The sequence below is a fragment of the Passer montanus genome, unplaced genomic scaffold (genome assembly GCF_014805655.1).
Source record: "Passer montanus isolate IOZ18808 unplaced genomic scaffold, ASM1480565v1 scaffold282, whole genome shotgun sequence".
NCBI classification, from domain to species: domain Eukaryota; kingdom Metazoa; phylum Chordata; class Aves; order Passeriformes; family Passeridae; genus Passer; species Passer montanus.
Genome location: NW_024367506.1, coordinates 50,065 through 72,943, shown reverse-complemented (window position 1 = coordinate 72,943; position 22,879 = coordinate 50,065). Strand labels below are relative to the sequence as shown.

The following is a 22,879-nucleotide window of genomic DNA, read 5'->3' as shown; positions in this document are numbered from 1 at the left end:
TGCAAATATCACTGTTGAATGTTACTGCCATTGTCTGTACATTAAATCATACAGACATGAGACAGAAGAAAATGTGTAAGTGTGAAGGTCTGAGCAAGTGAAAGATGGAGAAGGAAATGTGTAAGTGTTGAAGGTCTGAGAAAGTGAAAGATGGAGTTTTGAGTGATTAAAAGGAAAGTGGGGAATCCTGCAGCTCTGTGGTATGGGGCCGGGATTCAGTGAGGGTGGGGATGCAATGCATGATTAGGATAGCTTGTAATTTTTGGGCGGAACAGATGGAAGTTTTATGTTAATAAAATGTGTGGTAGTATGTTGACGATATGGGGATAAGGGGTGGAATGTCCTAGGGTAAGGTTATGATGCTTGCATCCCCAATCGTGTGTTCTGTTAGTGCTGGATATTATGTACTGTGCCTTCAAGACTGGCTCTGAAGGGCAAGGTTTGTTTTGGTTTGTTATCAGCCTGCTCCCCCACGGCTGGTGGGACAGAGAGACGGGGCAGTACATTGGGCGGCTTTTGTTTTTTGCTTTGCTTTTTGCTGCTTGCTTTGCTCTTGCTCCTGCTTCGCTCCTACTTTGCTCCCACTCTGCTTTTGCTCTTTTTTGCTTCTGTTAGTTAGTTTAGCTAAGCGTCCAGATTTTTTCCCTGGATTGTTTTTCCCTTCCCTTTTTGTAACCATTCAAACCTGCTCCAGACTGGGATCTGGGAAACACCAAGAATTTACATCTGGTGGCTGCAGCAGCTATCCCCAGCACCGGAGGGAGCAAAAACAGAGCGACCACTCCCAGGAAAGACTTTCTGAATTTGTCATCCTTTTCAGATCAGTGAAAGTATTGTCATCTGGTATTGTTCATTTTGTGTGCTGGGGGTGTTTTGCTTGTTAAATAAACAGGTTCTTTCCACTTCTCTCCAAGGAATCCTTCCCGAACCGGTGGGGGGAAGGAGCTGTGTGGGTTTGCCTTCTGGGGGGGGCCCTTTTGGAGGTTTTCTCCCAGATTTGCCCTAATCCAGGACAGCAGCTTAGGGAGTTATTCTAGACAAGCGTTAATACAAGACCATTGTTCTATTTGACCTTACTTTTCTACTTTTTACATAATTTTTCTGCTGACTTATTTTATGGCTAATCACAGTTCTGCTGTCCCTGAGGCCTGCCTTTTGCAGCTTTCCCAAAACTCTCTGGATTATGAATTCCCACAAGAGTCAGGGGGGACCCCACGGTGGGCTCATGGAGACCCTCCAGCACTGGCACTGTGAAGAGCTCAGAGAAGGTGAGGGGAGGTGAGGACTGTGACTCTTGAGTCTGCTGGGAAGTGGCTTTGGGGGTGTCAGGATATTTAAGTTCCAGATGTGAGGGTGCTCACCATGCACTGTCACTGTCACTGCTGCTGACCATGAAAGAATGGACCCCACCAAGATCTCACAGCTCTAGCAGCCACTGTGGTGCAGCTGCAGAGGGGACAAGGACAGCTTAGTCGCATTGACGGACCCGTCAGATTATTCTCATCCCGGTAAAATCACACCCTGCTGACCATGCTGTTCCACCAGCTCCTGCAGCGCAGTGTCACTGTGTCCCCCTCCAACAGCACCCATGCTGGCACCTGAAACACCAGCTGGTCTGTGGGACAGGAGAGTCCCATCTCACTGAGGGGCTCAAGGCAGATCCAAGGTGGATCCCCATGGCACCGGAGACATCTGGGTACATTGGGGTGCACTGTGATGCACTGGCATGTCCCTGTGTTCAGGGGACAAGTTCTCACCACACAAGGGGTGTGAGGCCACCCATGGAGTGGAGCCCACACAGATCTATCAGTGGCCATCCCAATCATTTCAGATCCCCACCCACCATCTGAGACTCTCATGGGCAAGCTGAGCCCAGTGTTGGGTCTGTCACAGGTGTATGTGCCACTCCCAGTGACACTGAGGTGATTGCGTTCCTCCTGCCCCCATTGCAGCCCGTCCTTGTACCAGGTGGTGGCACCGGCAGTCCCTGAGACACCAGCCTGCCAGGACCAGCGTGGGGCTGGGGAAAGTGGGGTTGGGACATGGCATTCCCTGAGGACTCACGAGTGAGGCCGAGATTCTGGGCTGGAAGGGAGAAAGGACATGGCTGGGCGGGGGTGGAACCATGGGGAAAGCACCATGTGGGGTACAGGGTGTGTGGGCTGTCCCCGAACTGTCACTGTGGGGACAGCAGTTCTTGTGAGAAAATTTGTCTGGGTGATCCCCAAAAGATTTGGCAAGGGAGGGGGACATGTCTGAGTCAAAGCCATCCATGGACCACATCTGTGTGGCACAGACACTTTGGGAACAGGGACACTGAGGCCAGCCTGACCTGAGGCAGAACATGGGGACACTGTGAACAACCCAGGCACGAGGACACCACAGACACAGCCCATGCTGGCCCAGGTCACCCCCACCAGATCATGATCCCATCCCCATGGCCACATCCTCATGGTTCTTGTCCCCTTCCTGTCCCTGCATCCCAGCTGCCTTGTCCCTATCCCCAGAGCTACCCGAGCCCAAAGGTGCCAGTCCCCACATTCCTGTCCCCACATCCCCATTCCCAAATTCCTGCTCCCTGTGCTTGTCCCCAAAGCCACCCTACATCCCTAGTCCCACCAAGGTCCACTGTGGGGAACATGGACTGGCACTGCTGGCCTTGGGGAACTCAGGGGACCCCGCAGCCCCCTGAGCTCTCTCCCTCCCCACCCAGGCTGCCAGGTTGTGCCCAGGGCACTCACCCCACAGGAGCAGCACCACTTTCCCAGCCATCATGGTCTTCCCAGACATGTGGACTGGTTCTCACTGGCTGCTGTGGCCACCGCTTCCCTGGCTGGCAGCTCTTTGGATGAAGTGGAAGGAAGCAAGGTCACATCCGTCCCCTCGTGTAGGTGGCCTTTGGTGGGGGCAGGGAGGGCCACAAGATGGGCACAGTCTGGGGACGAGGGTGGGTGGGACAAAATGTGTCATGGGATTCCCCATGAGTGAGTGAGGGGTTCAGGTGATTTGGGGATCCGGGGATGTGTGTCCAGGAGAATGGGGGATCCTGAGAAGAGGGAGTTGCTGGGGAAGGGGTGCCATGGGAATGGGGTTCTCCAGGGTTCCGGGGACTCAAGGATGGGAGTCCCAAGGGAACATGGGCTCCAGGGAATTTGGGGTCATGGTATGGGGATGCTAGGGGAATGGGGGTTCCCATGGGAATGGATTTCCTAAGAGAATCAAGGTTCTGGGGGAAGTGGGGATTGCAGGCGTTGGAATGAATGGGAGAGGGTTCCTTGGTAATGGGCTCCTGGGCCATGGAGATCCTGGGGAATGTCAGTGCTGGGATGGGGGTCCCATGGATGGGTTCCCAGGGGAATGGGGGTGCCAGGGATGGCCAATTGCTGGATAGGCACAGGGGTTTCAGCTCCTTCCCTGGGTGCCTCAGATTTTGGGGTGACCCAGTGCCAGGCACAGCCCCCATGCGGTGCTCGTTTCCTGTGCAGCCATCATGTGGGTGTCCTGGGTAGCTGTGCTTCTGTGCCCTCCCCTGTCCTTGTTTTGTTCCTCTCGTTATTTCTCTTTTTTCCTTATTTTCCTCACTTTTGTGCCATGTCTCCTCACTCTCCTGTGCTTCTGTGCCCTCCCCTGTCCTTGTTTTGTTCCTCTCGTTATTTCTCTTTTTTCCTTATTTTCCTCGCTTTTGTGCCATGTCTCCTCACTCTTGCTCAATTATCCTGGGGAGCACCTGGGCAGGGAATGGGTTGGGGGGACCCAGAAGAGGGGGAAATGGGGAGCGGGGGGTGCAGGGAAGGAAGGGGAGGCTCTGGGGGATGGAGGTGTTGGGCTGTGCCCCCTCAACAGTTTCACTTTCCTTTTCCTGAAGAAGAAGAAAAAGGCCGTTTGTGCTGAGAGTCAGATGGGAAATAGGAGTGGTCTATATCCTGGGGGGGCACATCCAGGGGGGTTCTGTCCTGGGAGGTCCCTGTTATGGGGGTGACCTGGGGGAAATCAGTCCAGGGGATGACAAATCCTGGAATGGGGGTCATGTCCCAGGGAGTGGCAGTTCCAGAAATGTCCCTGCATATTCCTGGTTGGGTGCCTGTCCCAGGGGTGGCACATGCTGAGGACCCCTGTCAATCCAAGGGTAGGGCCCAGCCATGGCCCAGCCCCACTGCACAGGGATGGCCATTGGCCAACCCTGCTCTGGCCAGCCCCAGGTGGCAGCCACGACCTGGGATTCCCCCCACCCCATTTGCTTTGATTCCGGCAGCTTTAGAGCTGCTGTGGAGCTGAGAATTCTGTGGGGGAAAAAGGCCTGCCTGTGGTTTGCTCAGCCCTGCAAGAAGCACAAAACCCAAAGGGAGCCCAAGCAGTGGCTCTGCGAGGGCCTTTGATGGTTTTCAGAGCAGGGCTGGCTGGAAACCTCCCACTGCAAGGGCAGCTGTGAGGGAACCAGCCCGGAAATGCAGCAATTGATCATTTGTCCTTTTGCCCAAGGGACTGAGAAAACCACAAAACTACTGCAAAGACAACAACAATCTGTTCAAAATCTGCTCAATAACCTGACCTGGACCCTCCTTCTTGAACAAAACCTGCAGCCCTTTGGAACCTCATGGAAAGAATGTGTTGGTTCTGGATGTGCACAGCAGAAGAGAGGGAAAAGTGTGGAAATATTGAGCAGGGGCTGCATGCATGGGTCTGGGGAACAGGGGTGTCACAGCAGCATCAGGGAATGCCAGGTAGGGGAATTCAGGTCAGGCTGGAGTGGATTTACCCAGGGAATCAGACCATGAGGCACACAGAGGCATTTCGACAGATTCCTGTGCACTGTCCAAAGGATGGACAGAGCTTCTCCCCTTCCTCCATGGGAAGTCAATCAAGTTTCAGAGTGGGAATTGGAAAAATGGAGAGAGTTCCTAAATATGGCCCAAGAAAAGGGGCTGGGTTGCTGCCAAGCAGGTAGGGAACAATCCCATGGAGCTGCTGGACACTCAGGGAGATTCCACACTCTCGGTTATCCACAAGCAAACCCTGCTGTGGGATGCACCAAGGGGGTGCTAAAGGGAACCAAAACATCTCATTTCATTGGGATTTGTTTGTGTTTTTCTTGTCAGTGACTTGTTAGGAGAGCAACGATTAGACGTATTCTATAAATTAGACCAATGACCTTTCTGCTGCAGGAAAGAGAAAGTAAAAGTGTTGGGGGGTCAAAGGCAGAGAGACCCATCCCCCCCAGCCCCCCAACCACTGCTTGCACCCCTCCTGCCCCCTCTGTTTTCCCTTTCTGGGATCCACCCCAGCTGTTACCTGGTCAGGTGTTCCCTGGAATGGCTGAACCTAAAAATTGCGAGGGATGGAAAAAAGTCCAGGGGTGTATGGGGAAGAGACCCAGAGCCTGACAGGACAGCCCTGGGGTGCCTCCCTGGCCATAAGCACTGTGGGGGCTGTGCTGGACTCTGGGTCACACCAAAATCTGAGGCACCCAAGGAAGGAGCTGTGACCCCTGGCAGGAGCACTGCCCATCCTGGCACCCCATTCCCCTCCCCTGGGAACCCAACCATGGGACCCCCATGGCCTTTGGTCTCTCCTCCCTGGGGACCCCCATCCCAGGACTGCTATTGCCCAGGACTACCATTGCCTTGATTCCAACCCGTGGGCTGTTTCTTCCCCCAGAACCGCTATTTCCAAGGGTCCCCTTTTTCCCCCTGCCTCCCCAAACCATGGGACCCACATATCATGACCCAAAATCCCTGAGGACTATGTTCCACAGCACCCCCATCCCTGAATTCCACCCGGCATGGAGATCCCAATTCGCCTGGATCCCCATTCTCCTGGACACCCATCCTTGGTTCCCCACATCTCCTGAGCTCCCCACTCCTAGAAACACCATCCTCCACCATGTCCCCAGATTATCCCATCATGTCCCCAACCTGAACCCAGCTTGTGGCCACCCTGCCTCTACCAAGGACCACCAACATATGGGGATGGATGTGACCTTGCTTCCTTCCCCTTCACCCAAAGAGCCGCCAGCCAGGGGAGCGGTGGCCACAGCAGCCAGTGAGAACCAGTCCACATGGCTGGGGAGACCAGGATGGCCAGGAAAGCGGTGCTGCTCCTGTGGGGTGAGTGCCCTGGGCACAGCCTGGCAGCCCAGGGATAGGGAGGGGAGAGGGCACAGGGGGCTGCAGTGAGACAGGCTGCCCCCTGAATTCCCCAAGGCCAGCAGTGCCAGTCCATGTTCCCCACAGTGGACCTTGGTGGGACTAGGGATGTAGGGTGGCTTTGGGGACAAGCACAGGGAGCAGGAATTTGGGAATGGGGATGTGGGGACAGGAATGTGGGGACTGGCACCTTTGGGCTCAGGTAGCTCTGGGGATAAGGGCAGGGACGAGGGAGCTGGGATGCAGGGACAGGAAGGGACAAGGAACCATGAGGATGTGGCCATGGGGATGGGATCATGATCTGGTGGGGGTGACCTGGGCCAGCATGGGCTGTGTCTGTGGTGTCCTCGTGCCTGGGTTGTTCACAGTGTCCCCATGTTCTGCCTCAGGTCAGGCTGGCCTCAGTGTCCCTGTTCCCAAAGTGTCTGTACCACATGGAAATGGTGCATGGGTGGCTGTTACACAGACATGTCCTCTGGCATCTCTAGATCCTTTGCAGACCACCCAGACAGTTTCTCACAAGAACTGCTGTCCCCACAGTGACAGTTTGGGCACAGCCACCACACACTCTATTCCAGGTTCCTCTGTTCCCACAGTGCCATCCCCACCCAGCCATGTCCCTTCTCCCTTCCAGCCCAGACCCTTGACCTCACTGGTGAGTCCTCAGGGGATGCTATGACCCCACCCTGCTGTCCACAGCACCACACTGGCCCTGGCAGGCTGGTGGCCAGTGTCACCTGCAGGTGGCCAGACTACCCAGCTCCTTGTGGAGCCCCCCTGGAGGCCACCGGTGCTGTGGGACCAGGTGACACTGACCTGCCAGGGCTCGGGGACAGTTGGTGCCACCACCTGGTACAAGGATGGGCACGCTGGGAGCAGGAGGGACCCAACCACTTCACTGTCACCTAGAGTGTTACCTATACATGTGACAGACCTGGCACGGGGCTCAGCCCCCCTGTGACTGTCTTGGATGGTAAGGGGGGGTTTGGGTGTTCCCAACTTGTCACCCACGGGGACCTTGAGGGCTCTGGGTGGGCTCCACTCTATGGGTCTCCTCCTGGTGTGACCAGAGCCCATCCCCTGCTCTGGGGACATCACAGAGCATCCCAGTGTGGGGGAACCCCATGTTGGAATCAGGGATACCTGGTATGCTGGGCACGACCCAGTGGGGATGTCCTGGTGCCATCGGGTGTGACAGGACCCCTCTGCCCCCCAGACTGGCTGGTGTTGCAAGCGCCAGTACAGGCACTGCTGGAGGGGGACATGGTGACACCGTGCTGCTGGCTGGACAGCCTGGTCACCTCGGTGTTCTTCTACCGTGAGGGGAAGCAACCTGGGGTGCTCTGCTATGCCACTGAGCTGTCCCTGTCCCCTCTGCAGCAGAACCACAGTGGCTGCTACAGCTGCAGGGGCCAGGTGAAATCCTCGTGATCAGGGGGATCATGGAATTCAGCACTGGTGACAGTGACAGTGCACGGTGAGCACCCCACAGCCACCACCCCTATACCCTCACAGCGCCTCCTTAGGGAATCTGCATCACAAATCCCCCTTTTGTCTCCTTTCCAGAGCTCTTCCCGTGCTGGTGCTGGAGGGTCCCCCTGAGCCCACCCAAGGGTCTTCCCAGAATCTTAGATGCCTCAGCACCCCCAGCCCCCTGTGGCCCCGAGATCCCCTCCTGCACGTGTTCTACCAGGACAGGCAGGTGGTGGGGGGCCCACAGGGGTCTCCGCAGCTGCTGCTGCCTGCCGTGGGGGTCTCCCACTCAGGGAATTACAGCTGTGAGGTGTGCTCCCATGGGGGGACCATGCATAAGAGCAGCGCCCAGCTCCGTGTCACAGTGTGCACTGAGTGCAGGGATTGGCATGGGGAGCCCCCACAGCATCCTTGGGTCTCTCATTACTGCCTAGGGATACTCAGCTCTCTCTGACATCTGCCCTGGGGCTCCCAACCTTTCCCGGATCCGTCCTTTGCTCCCCCCGCCCTTTCTCAGGTCCCTCGCCCGGTCCCCACTCCCTACATGGGTACCTCCCATCCTTCCCTGACACCTTTTTTGTGTCCCCCCATCTCTGCTCCAGACCCCTCCCCAGATCCCCCATTCTTGGCTCATGTCTCCCCATTCCTCACTGGGTCCCCCCACTCCTCTCTGAAGTAACTGCACGTTTCCCAGGTCACACAATGCCCTCCCTGCATCCCTGGATACCCTTCCTGGTGTCACACCCCTCCCTCTCCAGGTATTCCTTCCCTGAACGCCCCATCCCCCTGTGGGGTTCCTTTCCAAGCCCTGCCCCCCTCTCACTGGGGTGTCACTGCCCCTAACCAACCACCCCCAGGTCCCTCACTGGTGTCCCCCCTCCCCATGCAGGGGTCCTGCCCTTGGGGCTGTCTCTGTCAGCACAGCCCCCCTGCAGATGGGTGCCACGTGGGGAACACCTGGTGCTGAGCTGTGTGGTGGCCATGGGGTCAGGTCTCCTGTCATTCTCCTGGCACAGGGAGGGTTTGGGGGCACCACTGAGCACTGGCCCCTGCATGGAGCTGTGCCACTTGGGGGACAAGGACAGCAGCCATTACCGGTGCTGGGTCAGTGATGGGGACAGCATGGCTCAGTGTCCACCTGAATGTCACCGTCCTGGGAGAGCGGGACCCTGGGGCTGGGGGTGACCCCACCCACGGCACCCCCATCCAACCTCACTAAGTGCCAGTCCTGTCTGTGTCCCCGCAGTGCCTGTGGCCAATGCCACCATCACCCCTGGTCCCCTGGCACACCAGGTGCATGCAGGTGACCCCGTGACCCTGCGCTGCTCGGTGCAGGTGGGCTCAGACCCCGTCAATGTTACCTGGCTGTGCGAATGGCACAAGGTCCAGGGTCCCCTCTTGGAGCTGGGGGACATCGATGTGGGACTTTCGGGCACCTCCCAGTGCATGGCCACCAACCAGCTTGGACAGGATGGGCAATGCATGTTCTGGGCACTCAGCCCAGAGTTGGCCTTCGAGGTGACCCATCACTCACCCTGCATCACAGGTGGGGTTGTCAAAGTGTTCAGGACCCCTGGGTTTCAGGGTGACCCCAGTGTGTCCCTCTGTCCCCACAGTGGCTGTGAATGTTGGCAGAACCCTCCTGTTCCTTATCCTGTTCCTGGCTCTCATGGAGGGCTTTCACTGGTGGCACCACTGGGCTGGGTGGCAATGGCGACGTATTGGGGTCCTGGATTGAGGAGAAGCTCCCAGTGTAGGGGCACAGATCAGCAGCACCCAGGGCTCCTGAGCTGGGGGAAACTGAGCCCGTAGTGACCTCAGCTGGTGGTCCTGGGGTATGTGATGGTAATTGGGAGGGTCTTGGTTGAGCTCCAGGGTCAACCCTGGGTGGGCATTGAGAAACATTGGGGTGGCACTGGGAGCTCCTGCAGGGTTTGGGGAGTTCTTGGAAGGTCGTGCAAGCATGTTGGGGGATCTTCTTGGGGTGTTGGGGGAGTTTGGGGGTGCCCCTCACTACCAGGCTTGGGGTTCTGAGGGCTCAGAGGTTTTAGTACACTGGGGGCTTGGGGGCACTGCGGTGGTGCAGAACTTCTTGGGGTTCAGGGATGCTTGGAGAGTCCTATGGAATCAGGGGTCTGGTGGGAATCTGAGCTGCAGTGGGGATTTGCATGTCCCATGGGTGGTTGGGGCTGCTGAGGTCCCAGGAAGGTTCAGGGGTCCTGGTGTCCCCATGGTCACCCCCTCCTCTTTCCTTGCAGCCTCCAGGAAGCCTCAGGACAGGTGAGTGGGGGGCTTGGGTCAGGAAGCCCCGTTCCTCCTCCCCAGACACCACCTAGACCCCCCTTTTCCCCACAGGATGGTCCTGGGTTAGACGGTGTTATTGGACCCCCATATTGTAGGCACCAAGTGGGCAGGGGGTGAGTATGGGGGGTTGGCAGTGATAAATAAACCCGGTGTCTCTCACAGGGCTCTCCTGTACCACATCTCCCCAAGTAAGCAACGTGGAGCTGTCAGGACCCCATGGATGACAGCAGGACCCTTGTGACATCTACGAGAATTTCCTGTGACACTGGGGGCTCGGGGGGCACTGGGGTCCCTGCCCGAGGGCACCCCCATGTGTATCCCCATTCCCCAGCTCCCATGGGCGCCCACCGTGCCCAGGGGTTTTCTGCAACAAAACTTTACTCTGGTCATTTTGACTTACCAAATTTGGACCTATATTACCTGGAACCCCTTTCAGAGTGAACTTGGAAATCTTATACAGGAATGGTTCGCCTGAGGCCCTCAGCTCCTCAGGACAGGAAAAATCCTAGCAGAGGCTTTTTCACTAAAATATCATAGCAACAGTACAGTGATAAGGCCTAACTCATTTACTAACCTAGGGGAAGGTAGGCACGTGTTTTATCACCAACAGGTCCAAAGCAGTTACCTGTTCGTCTGGACAAACATCGATCTCCTCCAGGAGAATAAGGCCCAGAAAAAAGAAAAATTCCCTAATTTCCACACAGCCCTCGTGAGCAAGACAAGAACAGAAGTAAGACTGCCAGGATATGGCTGTGAAGCTTTGAAGGCTTATGCTGCATGAATCTGTCTAACCATTCTCAGTCTATCCACACTAGCATACAAGCCCTTCAACACAGTGTAATTAAATTGCAAATTAGCGATGGGGATTGTCTTGAACAAATATTTGAGCGATGGGGGCTTATGGGCTGGCTTAAAAATTTAGTTAAAATAGGAATTTATATTTTAGCAGTATTGTTGCTTATGGTGATTTGTTTGCCATGTGTTTTACCATGTGTTCGAAGACTAATTGATAAATCCACAAAAAAGATTTTACTGGTGGAAAAGAAAGAGGGAGATATGGGAATATGGTCAGAAAGAAGGACTGAAAGTACTGCTCAGCATGTAACTGACATGGATTTTAGCCCTAGTAGGCCACAAGCCCTTGGCAACAGAAAGCAGAATGTTGAAGGAGGAAGCAAAAGATAATGGTGTTTTTGGTACGCTTTGTTTGAGAGAAATATGCAAGACTGTACCTGCCTGTGTGAGTCTGTGCAAAGCCATGATTAAGAGATGTTACTAAGAAACGTAAACATTGTTATTGCTGCTAATTATAGCTGTAGCTGAAAAGGTATATAAACAGAGCTTTCCAAATCAATAAATTGGCTCCATGCGTGCAAACCACAGGGTGCCATCTCTATCAGTGCTGGCACTGGCCCTCACAGTGTGATGGCATCCATGACCCGCGACAGTGACCCGAGGCCAGGACTTGGTTCCCACAGTGCCAGGGCCTCCTCCCCAGCGTCCCTGGTCCCCTCTGCCCTCCTGGCACCTTCCAGCACCCCTGCCCACCCCAGGGCTGGGCCCGGCCAAGGCTCCACAGCAGCTCTGGGGCTCAAACACTGCTCAGGGAGCAGTGGGTGTGGGGCTTGGGGCACCGGGAGCAGCGTGCAGGGCTGGAGCTGAGACATTATGGTGACATCTGGGGAGACCCCTGGCCTCCCCAGCTTCAACTCTGCTCAGGGAGCAGTGGGTGTGGGGCTTGGGGCACCGGGAGCAGCGTGCAGGGCTGGAGCTGAGACAGGCATTATGGTGACATCTGGGGAGAGCCCTGGCCTCCCCAGCTTCAGCCTGGGGCTCTCATTGCTCTCAGGGTGCTCCTGCTGCTGCTCAGCTCCAGCCTGGCCTGAGGGGCTCAGCAGCTACTGAATCGATGCCCAAGGTCATGGGGCGGCACCACGGAAGATCCCTGAGCCGGCGGCTGGATGTCACCAAGAGGGGACAAACAGGGAGGGGCAGCTCCTTCCCTGCTGTGGGGCAGCTGAAAGGGAACCAGTTCAGAAATGCAGCAACTGATCATTTTGTCCCAAGGGACTGAGGGAGTCCCAAAAATTCTGCAAATCCCAGAACCATCTGCTCAATAACCTGACCATGACCCTCCTCCTTTCCGAGCTGACCAGGCAGAGCTGAACAAACAAAAACCATTTCTCACAGTTTAATCAAAGAGCTGCATTTTGGGTCCAATAAGAGGGGCATAGGTCCTGTGCCCCCTGGCACTGGGGGGAAGGAATGGGGAGCCCCTGGGGGTACTGGGAGCACTGGGAGCTCTGGGCAGGCCATATGGGACTCCCACTCGTGGCCAACCCCCAGGCACAGTGGGCACTCACAGAAGCTGGGGCAGGGGGGACACACAGGGGGTGTCCTCAGGCAGGGACCCCCAGTGCCCCCAGTGTCCCCAGTGTCACAACACATTCTCATAGATGTCACTGGGGTCCTGTTGTCACTCTTGGGGTCCTGACAGCACCATGTTGGTCACCTGGCGGGATGTGGTGAAGGGAGATCCTGTGAGAGACAACAGTTGTGGAGAACTGGGTGGGGGGTGACACCCATGGCTGATATCCCCCTATCACCCCTCCTACACACCCCCTACCCATTCAATTCCCATGACATGGGGTCCAGCACTGCCCCCTTCAGGGGGGTCCTGTGGGGATAAGGGGAGTCAGGGTGGTGTCTGGAGAAGGGAAAAGGGGAGTCCTGGCAGTTGATCCCCAGTCACTGGTCCTGGGGTTCCTGCAGGCTGCAAGGAAAGAGAAGGGGGTGACCATGTGGACACTGGGACCCCTGAACCTTCCTGGGACGTCAGCAGCTACAACCACCCATGGGACCCCCAAATCCCCACTGCAGCCCCGATTCCCACTGGACCCCCTGAACCCCCCAGAAATTCTGCATCACTGCAGGGCCCCAAACACCTCCATCATCCCAGACCCTCTGAGCCCTCAGAACCCCAAGCCTCGCAGGGAGGGGCACCCCCAAACTCCCCAAAAAAAGATCCTCCAACATCCCTGCACGGCCTTCAGGAAACTCCCCCAACCCTCCAGGAGCTCCTAGTGCCACCCCAATGTTCCTCAATGCCCACCCAGAGATGGCCCTGGATTCCAACCAAGACCTTCCAAATTCCCTTCAGACCCCCCAGGACGCCCAGCCGAGGTCACTGCAGGCTCAGTTTCCCCCAGCTCAGGGGCCCAGGGTGCTGCTGATCTCTGCACCCACTCTGGGGACTTCTGCTCATTCCAGGACCCCCATCTCCCCTGACTGTCACTCACCCCAGTGGTGCCACCAGTGACAGCCCCCGATGACAGCCAGGAGAAGGACAAGGAACAGGAGGGTCCTGCCAGCATTCACAGCCACTGTTGAGGAAAGAGAGGGACCCAGTGAGGTCACCCTGAACCATGGGGGTGCTGTGACACCCGGTGACACCATGTGACCCTACCTGTGACCCAGGGTGAGCGACGGGTCACCTCGAGGGCCAGCTCTGGGCTGAGTGCCTGGAACATGCGTTGCCCGTCCTGTCCCAGCTGATTGGTGGCCACACACTGGTAGGTGCCCGAATGTCCCACATCGATGTCCCCCAGCTCCAGGATGGGACCCCGGGCCACCTCCTGCCCGTTGTGCAGCCAGGTGAAGGTGACAGGGTCTGAGCCCACCTGCACCAAGCAGCGCAGGGTCACGTTGTCACCTGCGCGCACCTGGTGTGACAGGGGACCAGGGGTGATGGTGGCATTGGCCACAGGCACTGCGGGGACACAGACAGGGCTGGCACATGGTGAGGTGGGATGGGGGTGTCATGGGTGAGGTCACCCTTAGCCCGAGAGTCCTGCTCACCCAGGGCACTGACAATCAGGGGTACACTCTCCACCACACTGTCCCTGTTGCTGTCCCCCCACTGGTAGTGGCTGCTGTCATTGTCCCCAGTGTGGCGCAGCTCCACGCAGGGACCAGTTCCTGGCAGTGCCCCCAAGCACCCTGTGTGCCAGGAGAAGGAAAGAGGACCTGTCCCGGTGGCCACCACCCCTCTTGGCACCAGGTGGTACCCCAGTGCCACCTGTCCCCCTGATGGCTTAAGCTTGAGTTTTCATATTTACTAGATTCTCTACTACTAGTTTATAACTCTGAACTTCATATAAAGTGTTAGAAAGTTCTCTTCACAGTTTAGTCAGAGAAAACAATCCTTTTCCAGCCTGAGAACCAAGGACACCATTGCACCTGCAGGCCCAAAAAGTATCAACAACAGCAAATTGAGGAGAGCAATCTGGGAGGATGGGACTTCATAACCTGAAGCTGCAATTGGACAATTAACCCCAATATTTAAATGGACCAAAACTCATAAAAGTGTGAAAACTCGTGACTCAGAATCCATCCTCTGTCTGTCTTGCATCCATCTTCCAGGCACTGGTGGAGGAAAGCTGGGAAGATGTTGAGGTTTCCCAACCCTATTCCCACATTTACCATGTACTGTCACTGTCACTGTCACTGCTGCTGACTTCTCCCACCACAGGGATGGCCCAGACTTCACCCAGCCCCCACAGCGGTAGCGGCCACTGTGGTGAAGCTGCAGAGGGGACAGGGACAGCTCAGTCCCTTTGATAGGCCCCCCCAGATCCTTCTCCTTGTGGTAAAATCGTACTCCAGTGACCGTGCCATCCTGCCAGCCCCGGCAGCGCAGTGTCACCCTGTCCCCCTCCATCAGCATGCGTGCCTCCAGCTGCAGCACAAGACGCTCTGTGGGACAGGAAGCATGTGTCACATCTGGAGAATCTGGGGGATCGTAAAGGCCTTGGGAGCCATCAAGGTCCCCCATTGCAACAGGGGGTCTCAATGCACTGGGATGCTCTGGGATGTCCCTGTGTGCAGGGGACAGGTTCTCACATGGAGGGGGGTGTGACCGAGGAAATGGACCCCACCCAGAGCTCTTGGGGACCCTGAGGGTGCCAGGGCACAAATCACCCCTCACCATTTAAGATGCGCATTGGGGAGCTGAGCACACTGCTGGGTCTGTCACACTGGTAGGTGCCGCTCTCAGTGACAGTGAAGTGGTCGGGTCCCTTCTGCCACCAGCGCTGCCCGTCCTTGTACCAGGTGGTGGCACCAGCGGTCCCCAAGCCCTGGCAGGTCAGTGTCACCCGGTCCCACAGCACTGCTGGCCTCCAGGGGGGCTCCACAAGGAGCTGGGTAGTCTGGGCACCTGTGGGTGACAGGGGACACCAGCCTGCCAGGGCCAGCGCGGGGCTGGGTACAGTGGGGTGGGGACATTGCATTCTCTGACGACTCACCAGCGAGGCCAAGGGTCTGGGCTGGAAGGGAGAAAGGACAAGGCTGTGTGGGCATGGTTCTGTGGGGAAAGCTGCAGCTGGGGGACAGGGTCTGGGGTTTGCCCCCAATGTGTTCCCAATTGGACACTGCTGAGAAAGCCCTCAGAGATGGCCTCCAACAGGTCTGGAGAGGCCAGGGGACATGTCTCTGTCACAGCTGTCCATGAGCCACATCCCTGTGGCATGGACATCTGAGGGACAGGGATACTACGACTGCCTCAGGCTGAGGCAGGGCATGGGGACACTGTGAACACCTTGAGTGTGAGGATATCACAGAAACCCCATGCTGCTACAGGTCATCTCCACCAGCCTGTGGCACCTGTCCCCATGGCCCATCTGCAAGGTGTTTGTCCCTTTGTCCCTGTCCCTGCATCCCTGTTACCCTGTCCCTGTCACCACAGCTGCCCCAGTCCCAATGTGGCTGTCATGATATCCTTGTCCCCAGATTTCAGTCCCCCTACTCCTGTCCTTCTGTTCCTGTCCCCCCAGTCACACCACAATCCCCGTCTCATTAGTGTCCACCTCCATGCCTCTATGCACTGGCTCTGCTGGCATGGGGATCTCAGGGGACCCGACAGCCCCCCTGTGCCCCCTCCCCAGCCATCTCTGCCTCATCAAGGCCCATCCCCAGGGCCTCAGGCCCATGCCTAGGATACTCACCCCACAGGAGCAGTGCCATGCTCCTGGCCATCTTGCTGTCCCCAGCCATGTGGACTGGGTGTCGTTTGCTGCTGTGCCCACCGCTCCCTCCCAGATGGAGGCTCTTTGGCCAAAGAGGAAGGAAGCGAGGTCACATTGTGTCCCCATGTGTAGGTGGCACTTGGTGGGGGCAGGGAGGGGAGTGGCTGGGGATGTAGAGGGACTCAGTTGCACATGGTCGGACCCAGTGGACCCCAGGACTTGAGGGCTCCAGGGATGTGGGGAGCTAAGGAGGGATTTCCAGAGGAGCAGGGCAGCCCAGGAGTAGGGTTCCTGGGGAATTGGGGTGCCATGAGAATGGGGCTCCTGAGGAAGGGGAGACCCAGGGAATGGGAATCCTGAGGAATGTGGGTCCCCATGGGTGGATATCCTCAGTTCAATCAAAGAAAGAACAGAGACAATTTCTCCCAAGCTGAGCCTGGGAATCTTAGAAGTAAAGAATTAAAACAATTATTATCTCTCTATCTGTAACCATTGCTTATAGATATAGTTCTCCAGAGTGAACTATTCATAGTACGCAATAGTGTGAGATGTTTCTACTTTGAGACCAATCAAATATCACCTTAGCAAGTCACATTATAAAAAATCCCACTATGTTCATTAAACCCTTTTACCTTCTGATCCACCTGGAGACTGGAGTCTTTCTTTCTGTCCCTGACTTAACAGCATCACCCATGGCTGGGGGGGACCAGGGATAGGGGTCCCAGGGGAATGTAGGCCCCAGGAATTTGGGATCATGGGATGCAGGTCCCAGGGATGGAGGGTTCTAGGGGACTGGGGAGCCCATGGGATGGGATCAAGGGGAGGGGAGTGCTGGGCAATGGAGATCCTGGGAAATCAGCATCCTGGGATGGGGATCCCCAGGAGACAGAACCTAGAGAATGAGGTCCCATGTTTGGGGTCCCAGGGGAGTGGGGGTGCCCAGGATGGGCAGTGGCTGGGTAGACAGGTGGGTTGCAGCTCCTTCTCTGGCTGCCTCAGATATCAGGGTGACACAGACAAAAACAGAGACCTCCACAGTGTTACTGGTCTGGGGGGAACACTAGGGGCTTCCCATGATGTTCCTCTCTTTGTTTCAATTTTTTTCTTATTTTCCTCACTTTTGTACACTCCCATTCCCAGTTCATGGCTCAGCGATCCCCAGGAGCACCTGGGCAGGTAACACTGGGGTGGAGGGTATGGGTGTGGGGGATGCAGGGAGAGGGGGGGAAGGCTTTGGGGGATGGGGGTGTTGGGCTGTGCTCCCTGAACACTTTCACTTTCCTTTTCCTGGACAAGAAGGAAGAGGCTGTTTGTGCTGAGAGTCAGATGGGAAAGGGGGTGGTGTCTCTCTTGGGGGGACACATCCAGGGGGGCCTGTCCTGGGAGGTCCCTGTTCTGGGGGTGACCTGGGGGAAACCAGTCCAGGGGGTGGCACGTCCTGGCATGGCAGTCCTGTCCCAGGGGCTGGCAGTTCCAGAAATGTCCCTGCACATTCCTGGTTGGGTGCCTGTCCCAGGGTTGGCACATCCTAGGGACCGCTGTCAATCCGAGGGTGGGACCCAGCCATGGACCCGTCTCACTGTACAGGGATGGCCATTGGCCAGCCCTGCTCTGGCCAGATCCAGGTGACAGCCAGGGTGGGAAGCCTTAAAATCAGAGCATTTTGGGAAAGCTGCAAAAAGCAGGCCTCAGAAACAGCAGAATTGCAATTAGAGCTAAGCAGCAGGCATAAGATTTGTCAGCAGAAAAATTATGTAAGAAGGAGAAAAGTAAGGACAAATAGAACAATGGTCTGTGTATTAATGCTTGGATAGAATAACTCCCTAAGCTAAAGAAAAGTATATCTAGCAAGATGTTAGGAAGTTCTAAGCTTAATAATGGAGCTCTGTGCATTGTGTTTTAAGGCTTACAAGCAGGTATTGTATTTGAAATAAGCAAGCATTGTTTTAACCGAAGGTACGTGTGCTTATAGTGATTGGATAGAGCTACTGTCAGTATGCTTTTGCTTTGTGTAATTGGTGAAAAAGCTTTTAAAGTAACTTGTAACATTGAGTTCTTCCACGGCTGCAGAGGATGTGAGCTGCTGACGTCTTCCCCTTGCCATAACCATGTAATGAGACAGATGGTAGAAAATAAACAGCTCAAGATGCCTTCCTCAGCAGTCCCATCCTGCTTGTGATATGTACATAGACCCCTGGCCAGCAATAGCCAGGACCTGAGGGTGCCCCCCACCACCTTGGCTTTGTTTCTGTCAGCTTTAGAGCTGCTGCAGAGGTGAGAATTCTGTGGGGGAAAAAGGCCTGCCTGTGGTTTGCTCGGCCCTGCAAGAAGCAAAAACCCCAAAGGGAGCCCAAGCAGTGGTTCTGAGAGGGCCTTTGTTGGTTTTCAGAGCAGGGCTGGCTGGAAACCCCCTCTGCAGGGACAGCTGGGGGAACCAGTCCGGAAACTCAGCAATTGATGACTTTGTCCCTTGCAACAAAAGTCTGAGATAGCTCCAAAAGCCCTACAAAGACAATAAAGTTTTGCACAAAAACCTGACTAGGTCCCTACTCCTTCGTATCTCAAATCTGCAGCCCTTTGGAATGGCCCGGGAAGAATATTTGGTTTCTGGCCCAGCTGCCATACAAGAGGGAAAAGTGTGGAAATATCGATCGATCAGTGGCCCTGCCTGCGGCCATGGTGGGGCTGTGGGGAGTGACCCTGTGTGGATTCCAGGTGTCCCCAAAGCTGCTCCATCCCTGCCCTCCTCACATGCAGAGGGCACAGGGAGTAAACAGCCCTGCCCCTTCCATGGTACTCCTCCACTTACCGGAGCTGTGGGGGCCTTACTCTGGCAACACTTGGTCCCGACACATCACAACAGTGGCTTCGGACATGCTTACACAGTCGGTTCAGACACCCCGTGACTGTCCTGGCACTCACAGTGCGATGGCAGCCAGGCCCCTTCCCAATGCTCCGGGACCACCATTGCGGTCCCTCCTTTCCACAGATCCCACCACAGGGTCTCTGCTCCCCCTCATCTGGGCATCTCTCCTCCACCGTTTCGCTCCCTCCATGCTCGGGGCTCCCCAATGGGGTCCCGGTCCCTCCATCCCGGCTCCTCCGGCCGCACCCCCTGATAGCCCCAGGGCCAGCACCTGGAGAGGCTGCCGAGCTCCTGCAGGATGAGACATTCCTCAGGCAGTGCCGGCTGAGTGGGGCCCATCTCCATCATGCCATCCTTGCCCATAGCACTCGGGCTCCAGCAGCCCCAGGCTGCTCCTTTGGGATGTGCTGACCACTCCCGGAATGCTGCCCTTTGCTGGTAATGAGTCCGGGAGCACGAGAATCATCCCCACAGCCTGGGCTGGGACCTCCTTTGAGGCTGTACCCGAGCCCTGAGGGGTTTGGGAGCCCGATACATGTCACTGCTCTGTCCCAAAATGTGGGGGGGGCAGGAATGGCAAGTGGTGCCCCACCACGGCCTGGCCCCGTGGGCCTCACCCGAGCACCTTGCAGAATTCTCGGCGCTCCTGCTCCACCTGCATGGCCAGGTGATGTTACTGTGGGCCATCTGCTCCAGCCACTCCTGCCTCAGCCACTGCTCCAGCTCGGCCTTCCTGGCTGGCCAGTGTGAAGCAGTGGCCACATGGCACAGACAATGAATAAATTCCCAGCACCAGCAAAAAAAAAATAACCTTCCCGGCAGTAAAGAAAGCACCTTGTGGGCAGAGCTGGAGGCATCTGACCCCCAAATTGTGTCCAATGCTGCTTTGCATAGCGCAAAATCCCCAGGGGAGGCAATGAAGCTGTGTGTTTGTGCACAGGGATGGTTTAGGACCATGGATGAACTTTAGGAACCCTGCCCTAATTACAACATCTCCTTAAGGATCTGCAGCTCCCAGAGCAGAACAGGGACATTGGCCCAGCCAGCTCCAATTTCACCCCATTTTGGCCTCCTAAAGCACTGCTCACAGTCTGGGCTGTCCCTGTGCTCCAGCTGCAGTTGCAGAGCCCTCGGGGCTGTAGCTCTGCTCTCCTCCCCCTCCTCTTCCCCCTGTGGCTGCAGTGTCAGGACCAGCAGCGGCCCAGGAAGAGCAGGAACTCCAAACGTGCTCTGGAGCCACCTGAGGAGACCTGGCAGAGTCAGCATCGAGCACCAGCTTTCCTCAACATCTCAGGGCAATTCAACATTCCCAGAGCTGGTGTGCCTGGGATGAAGGAGGAAAAGAGGGTGAAGGCCTGAGAGTTTGTAGGAATTGTGGTGTAAAGCCACCAGAGGGGCTGCTGTGGACCCAAAAACTGCCTGGGGTCTGCTGCTGCCTTCCTTCCATTCAGAATCATGGAGAGCTAACATGGGTGTTGGGTAGGGCATGTGCCTGCCTGGCTATGCTGCCAGGGGGCACTAGGATCCAACCTGCTGTCTTCATGGCTTCTGCCCGCTGCCAGTGGTGGTGGCAGAACCAGTTGGTGCCCATGAGTTTGCAAAAGGAGCGATTTCCCTTCCTCCCTCTTGTCCAAGGCCGCCGTGGCCCCTGAGGGGATGGAGCTCGACTGGGGCGCCCCCTGCTGGCCACGGTTATAACTGCCACAAAAACCAACAGTGCTGAGTGGGAAAGTGCATATGGGTGGTCCCCAAAAGATTTGGCAAGGCAGGGGGACATGTCTGTGTCACAGCCATCCATGCACCACATCTGTGTCGCAGAGACCTTGATGGGTCATTCCTGGTGTTACCAGAGTCCGTTCCCTGCTCTGGGAACATCCCAGAGCATCCCAGTGTGGGGGACCCACATGTTGGAACTGGGGACCCCTGGTGCCCGGGATGTGATGCAATGGGGGGGGTCCCGGTGCCAGTGGGTATGACAGGACCCCTCTGTCCCCCAGACTATCTGGTGCTGATGGTGCTGGCACGGGTGCTGCTGGAGGGAGACATGGTGACACTGTGCTGCCGGAGCTGGTGGAACAGCACGGTCACCAAGGTGTTCTTGTCCCACAAGGGGAAGGAACTGGGGGTGTTCCCTGATGGCCCCGAGCTGTCCCTATCCCCTCTGCAACTGAACCACATTGGCCACTACAGCTGTGAGGGCCGGGTGGAATACTGGCGGTGGGAGGAGTCACCGCCTGTGACAGTGACAGTGCATTTTGAGCACCCCACAGGCACCCTCCCAACATCCCCACCACCCCTCCCCAGGGATTCGGGGTCACAAATCCCCCTCCCCTCTCCTTCTCAGAGCTCTTCTCAGTGCCAGTGCTGGAGAGTCCCATCAAGCCCACCAAGGGGTCTCCCCTGACTCTCAGCTTCCTCAGCACACCCAGCCCCCTGTGGCCCCAAGTCCCCCTCCTGCATGTGTTCTACCAAGACGGGCAGGTGGGGGGGCCCGCAGGGTTCCCCGCAGCTGCTGGTGCCCACTGTGGGGGTCTCCCACTTGGGGATTTACAGCTGTGAGGTGTGCTCCGAGTGGGGAGCTGTGCAGAACAGCAGAGCCTGGCTCCTCGTCATAGTGCACAGTGAGTGTGGGGATGGGCATGGGGAGCCCCTACAGCCTCCTGAGGTACCCAGCCCTGCCTGGGGACCCCCAGTCCTTCCTGACACCTGCAGTCCTTGTGGCCTTCAACTGTTCCTGGATCCTTCCCTGCTCCTTTCTCAGGTCCCTTGCCAGGTCCCCTGCCCTACATGGTTACCCCCATCCTTCCCCAACAGCTTTTCCTTGTCCTGCGACCCCTGCTCTGGGTCCCTCCTGAGGTGCCCACATTCCTGACTCATGTCCCCTGTCCCTCACCAGGACTCTGTACCCCTCCCTGGTTACCCCCACCCCTCTCTGAGGTCCCCACACAGTCCCCAGGTCCCACCATTCCCTCCCTGGATCCACTCACTCCTCACTGGGGTTACCACCATCTCTCTCCAGATGTCCTCTCCCTGAACCCCCATCATTCCTTGGAATCCCTTTCCAAGCAACCCTCCAGCTCTGTAAGCCCTCTTCCTCATGGGTTCTCCTTGTCCTTCCCCAATCTCTCCCTGGGTCCCTCACTGTCCTCTGGTGTTCCCCCCTCCCACAGGAATCCCACTCAGGGTGTCCCTGTGGGTGCAGTCTCCTGGGGGACAGGTAGCACTCAGGTACTGCCAGGTACTGAGCCGCACGGTGGCCACAGGGACAGGTCCTCTGTCATTCTCCAGTCACTGGCAGGGCTTGGGGGCAATTCTGGGCACTGGCCCATACCTGGAATTGTGCCACGTTAGGGACAAGGACAGTGGCCACTACTAGTGCTGGGTCAAAACAGGAACAACATGGCTGAGAGTGTCCCCCTGAACGTCATTGTCTAGGGCAGAGCCCTTGAGCTGTGGATGACCCGACCCACAGGATCCTCTAGGCTACCCTCAGCCCCCCATTCCCCTGTCCCTGTTGCTGGGTGTCAGCCCCTCCCTGTGGCCTCAGCCCTGTCACTGTCCCCACAGTGCCCGTGGCCAATGCCACCATCACCATCAGTTCCCTGGCACACCAGGTGCATGCAGGTGACCCCGTGACCCTGCACTGCTTGGTGCAGGTGGGCTCAGGCCCTGTCACCTTCACCTGGCTGCACTTGACAGCTGAGAGTTTGCCCAGGATCCCCTCCTGGAGCTCAAGGCCATCAATATGGGACATTCGCACACCTACCAGTGTGTGGCTACCAACCAGCTGGACAGGTACCATGTGCTCCTTGCATTTAGCCCAGAGCTGGCACTGAAGGTGACACCGCAGGGACACACAGGGAGACATGTGGGATCACACAGGGTCACTAGGGACTGCAGGATCCCTGGGATGATGGGTGATCCTGATGTGTCCCCCTCTCTTTCTTCTATTGGCCGCAGCAGTTGGTGGGGCCCTTTTGTTCCTGGTCCTGTTCATGGGTGTCATTGTGGCCTGGCACCAGTGGCACCATGCGGGTGGGTGACAGTGGGTGGATGGGGGGACCCAG

The 22,879-nt window shown here is 56.8% G+C and overlaps 1 protein-coding gene across 1 annotated transcript; it reads right to left on the bottom strand.

Moving 5' to 3' along the window:
- Window positions 1-12,156: 12,156 nt before the first annotated feature.
- On the bottom strand, window positions 12,157-16,013 carry LOC120504139 (high affinity immunoglobulin gamma Fc receptor IB-like). Its single transcript, XM_039713324.1, has 7 exons — window positions 15,926-16,013; window positions 15,227-15,247; window positions 14,908-15,138; window positions 14,403-14,675; window positions 13,387-13,689; window positions 13,220-13,303; window positions 12,157-12,458 (listed from the first exon to the last, which is right to left on the bottom strand). Exons 1-7 carry the CDS (start codon window positions 15,972-15,974, stop codon window positions 12,397-12,399), a joined length of 1,023 nt encoding a protein of 340 aa, XP_039569258.1. The 5' UTR covers window positions 15,975-16,013; the 3' UTR covers window positions 12,157-12,396.
- Between the last annotated feature and the right edge of the window lie 6,866 nt (window positions 16,014-22,879).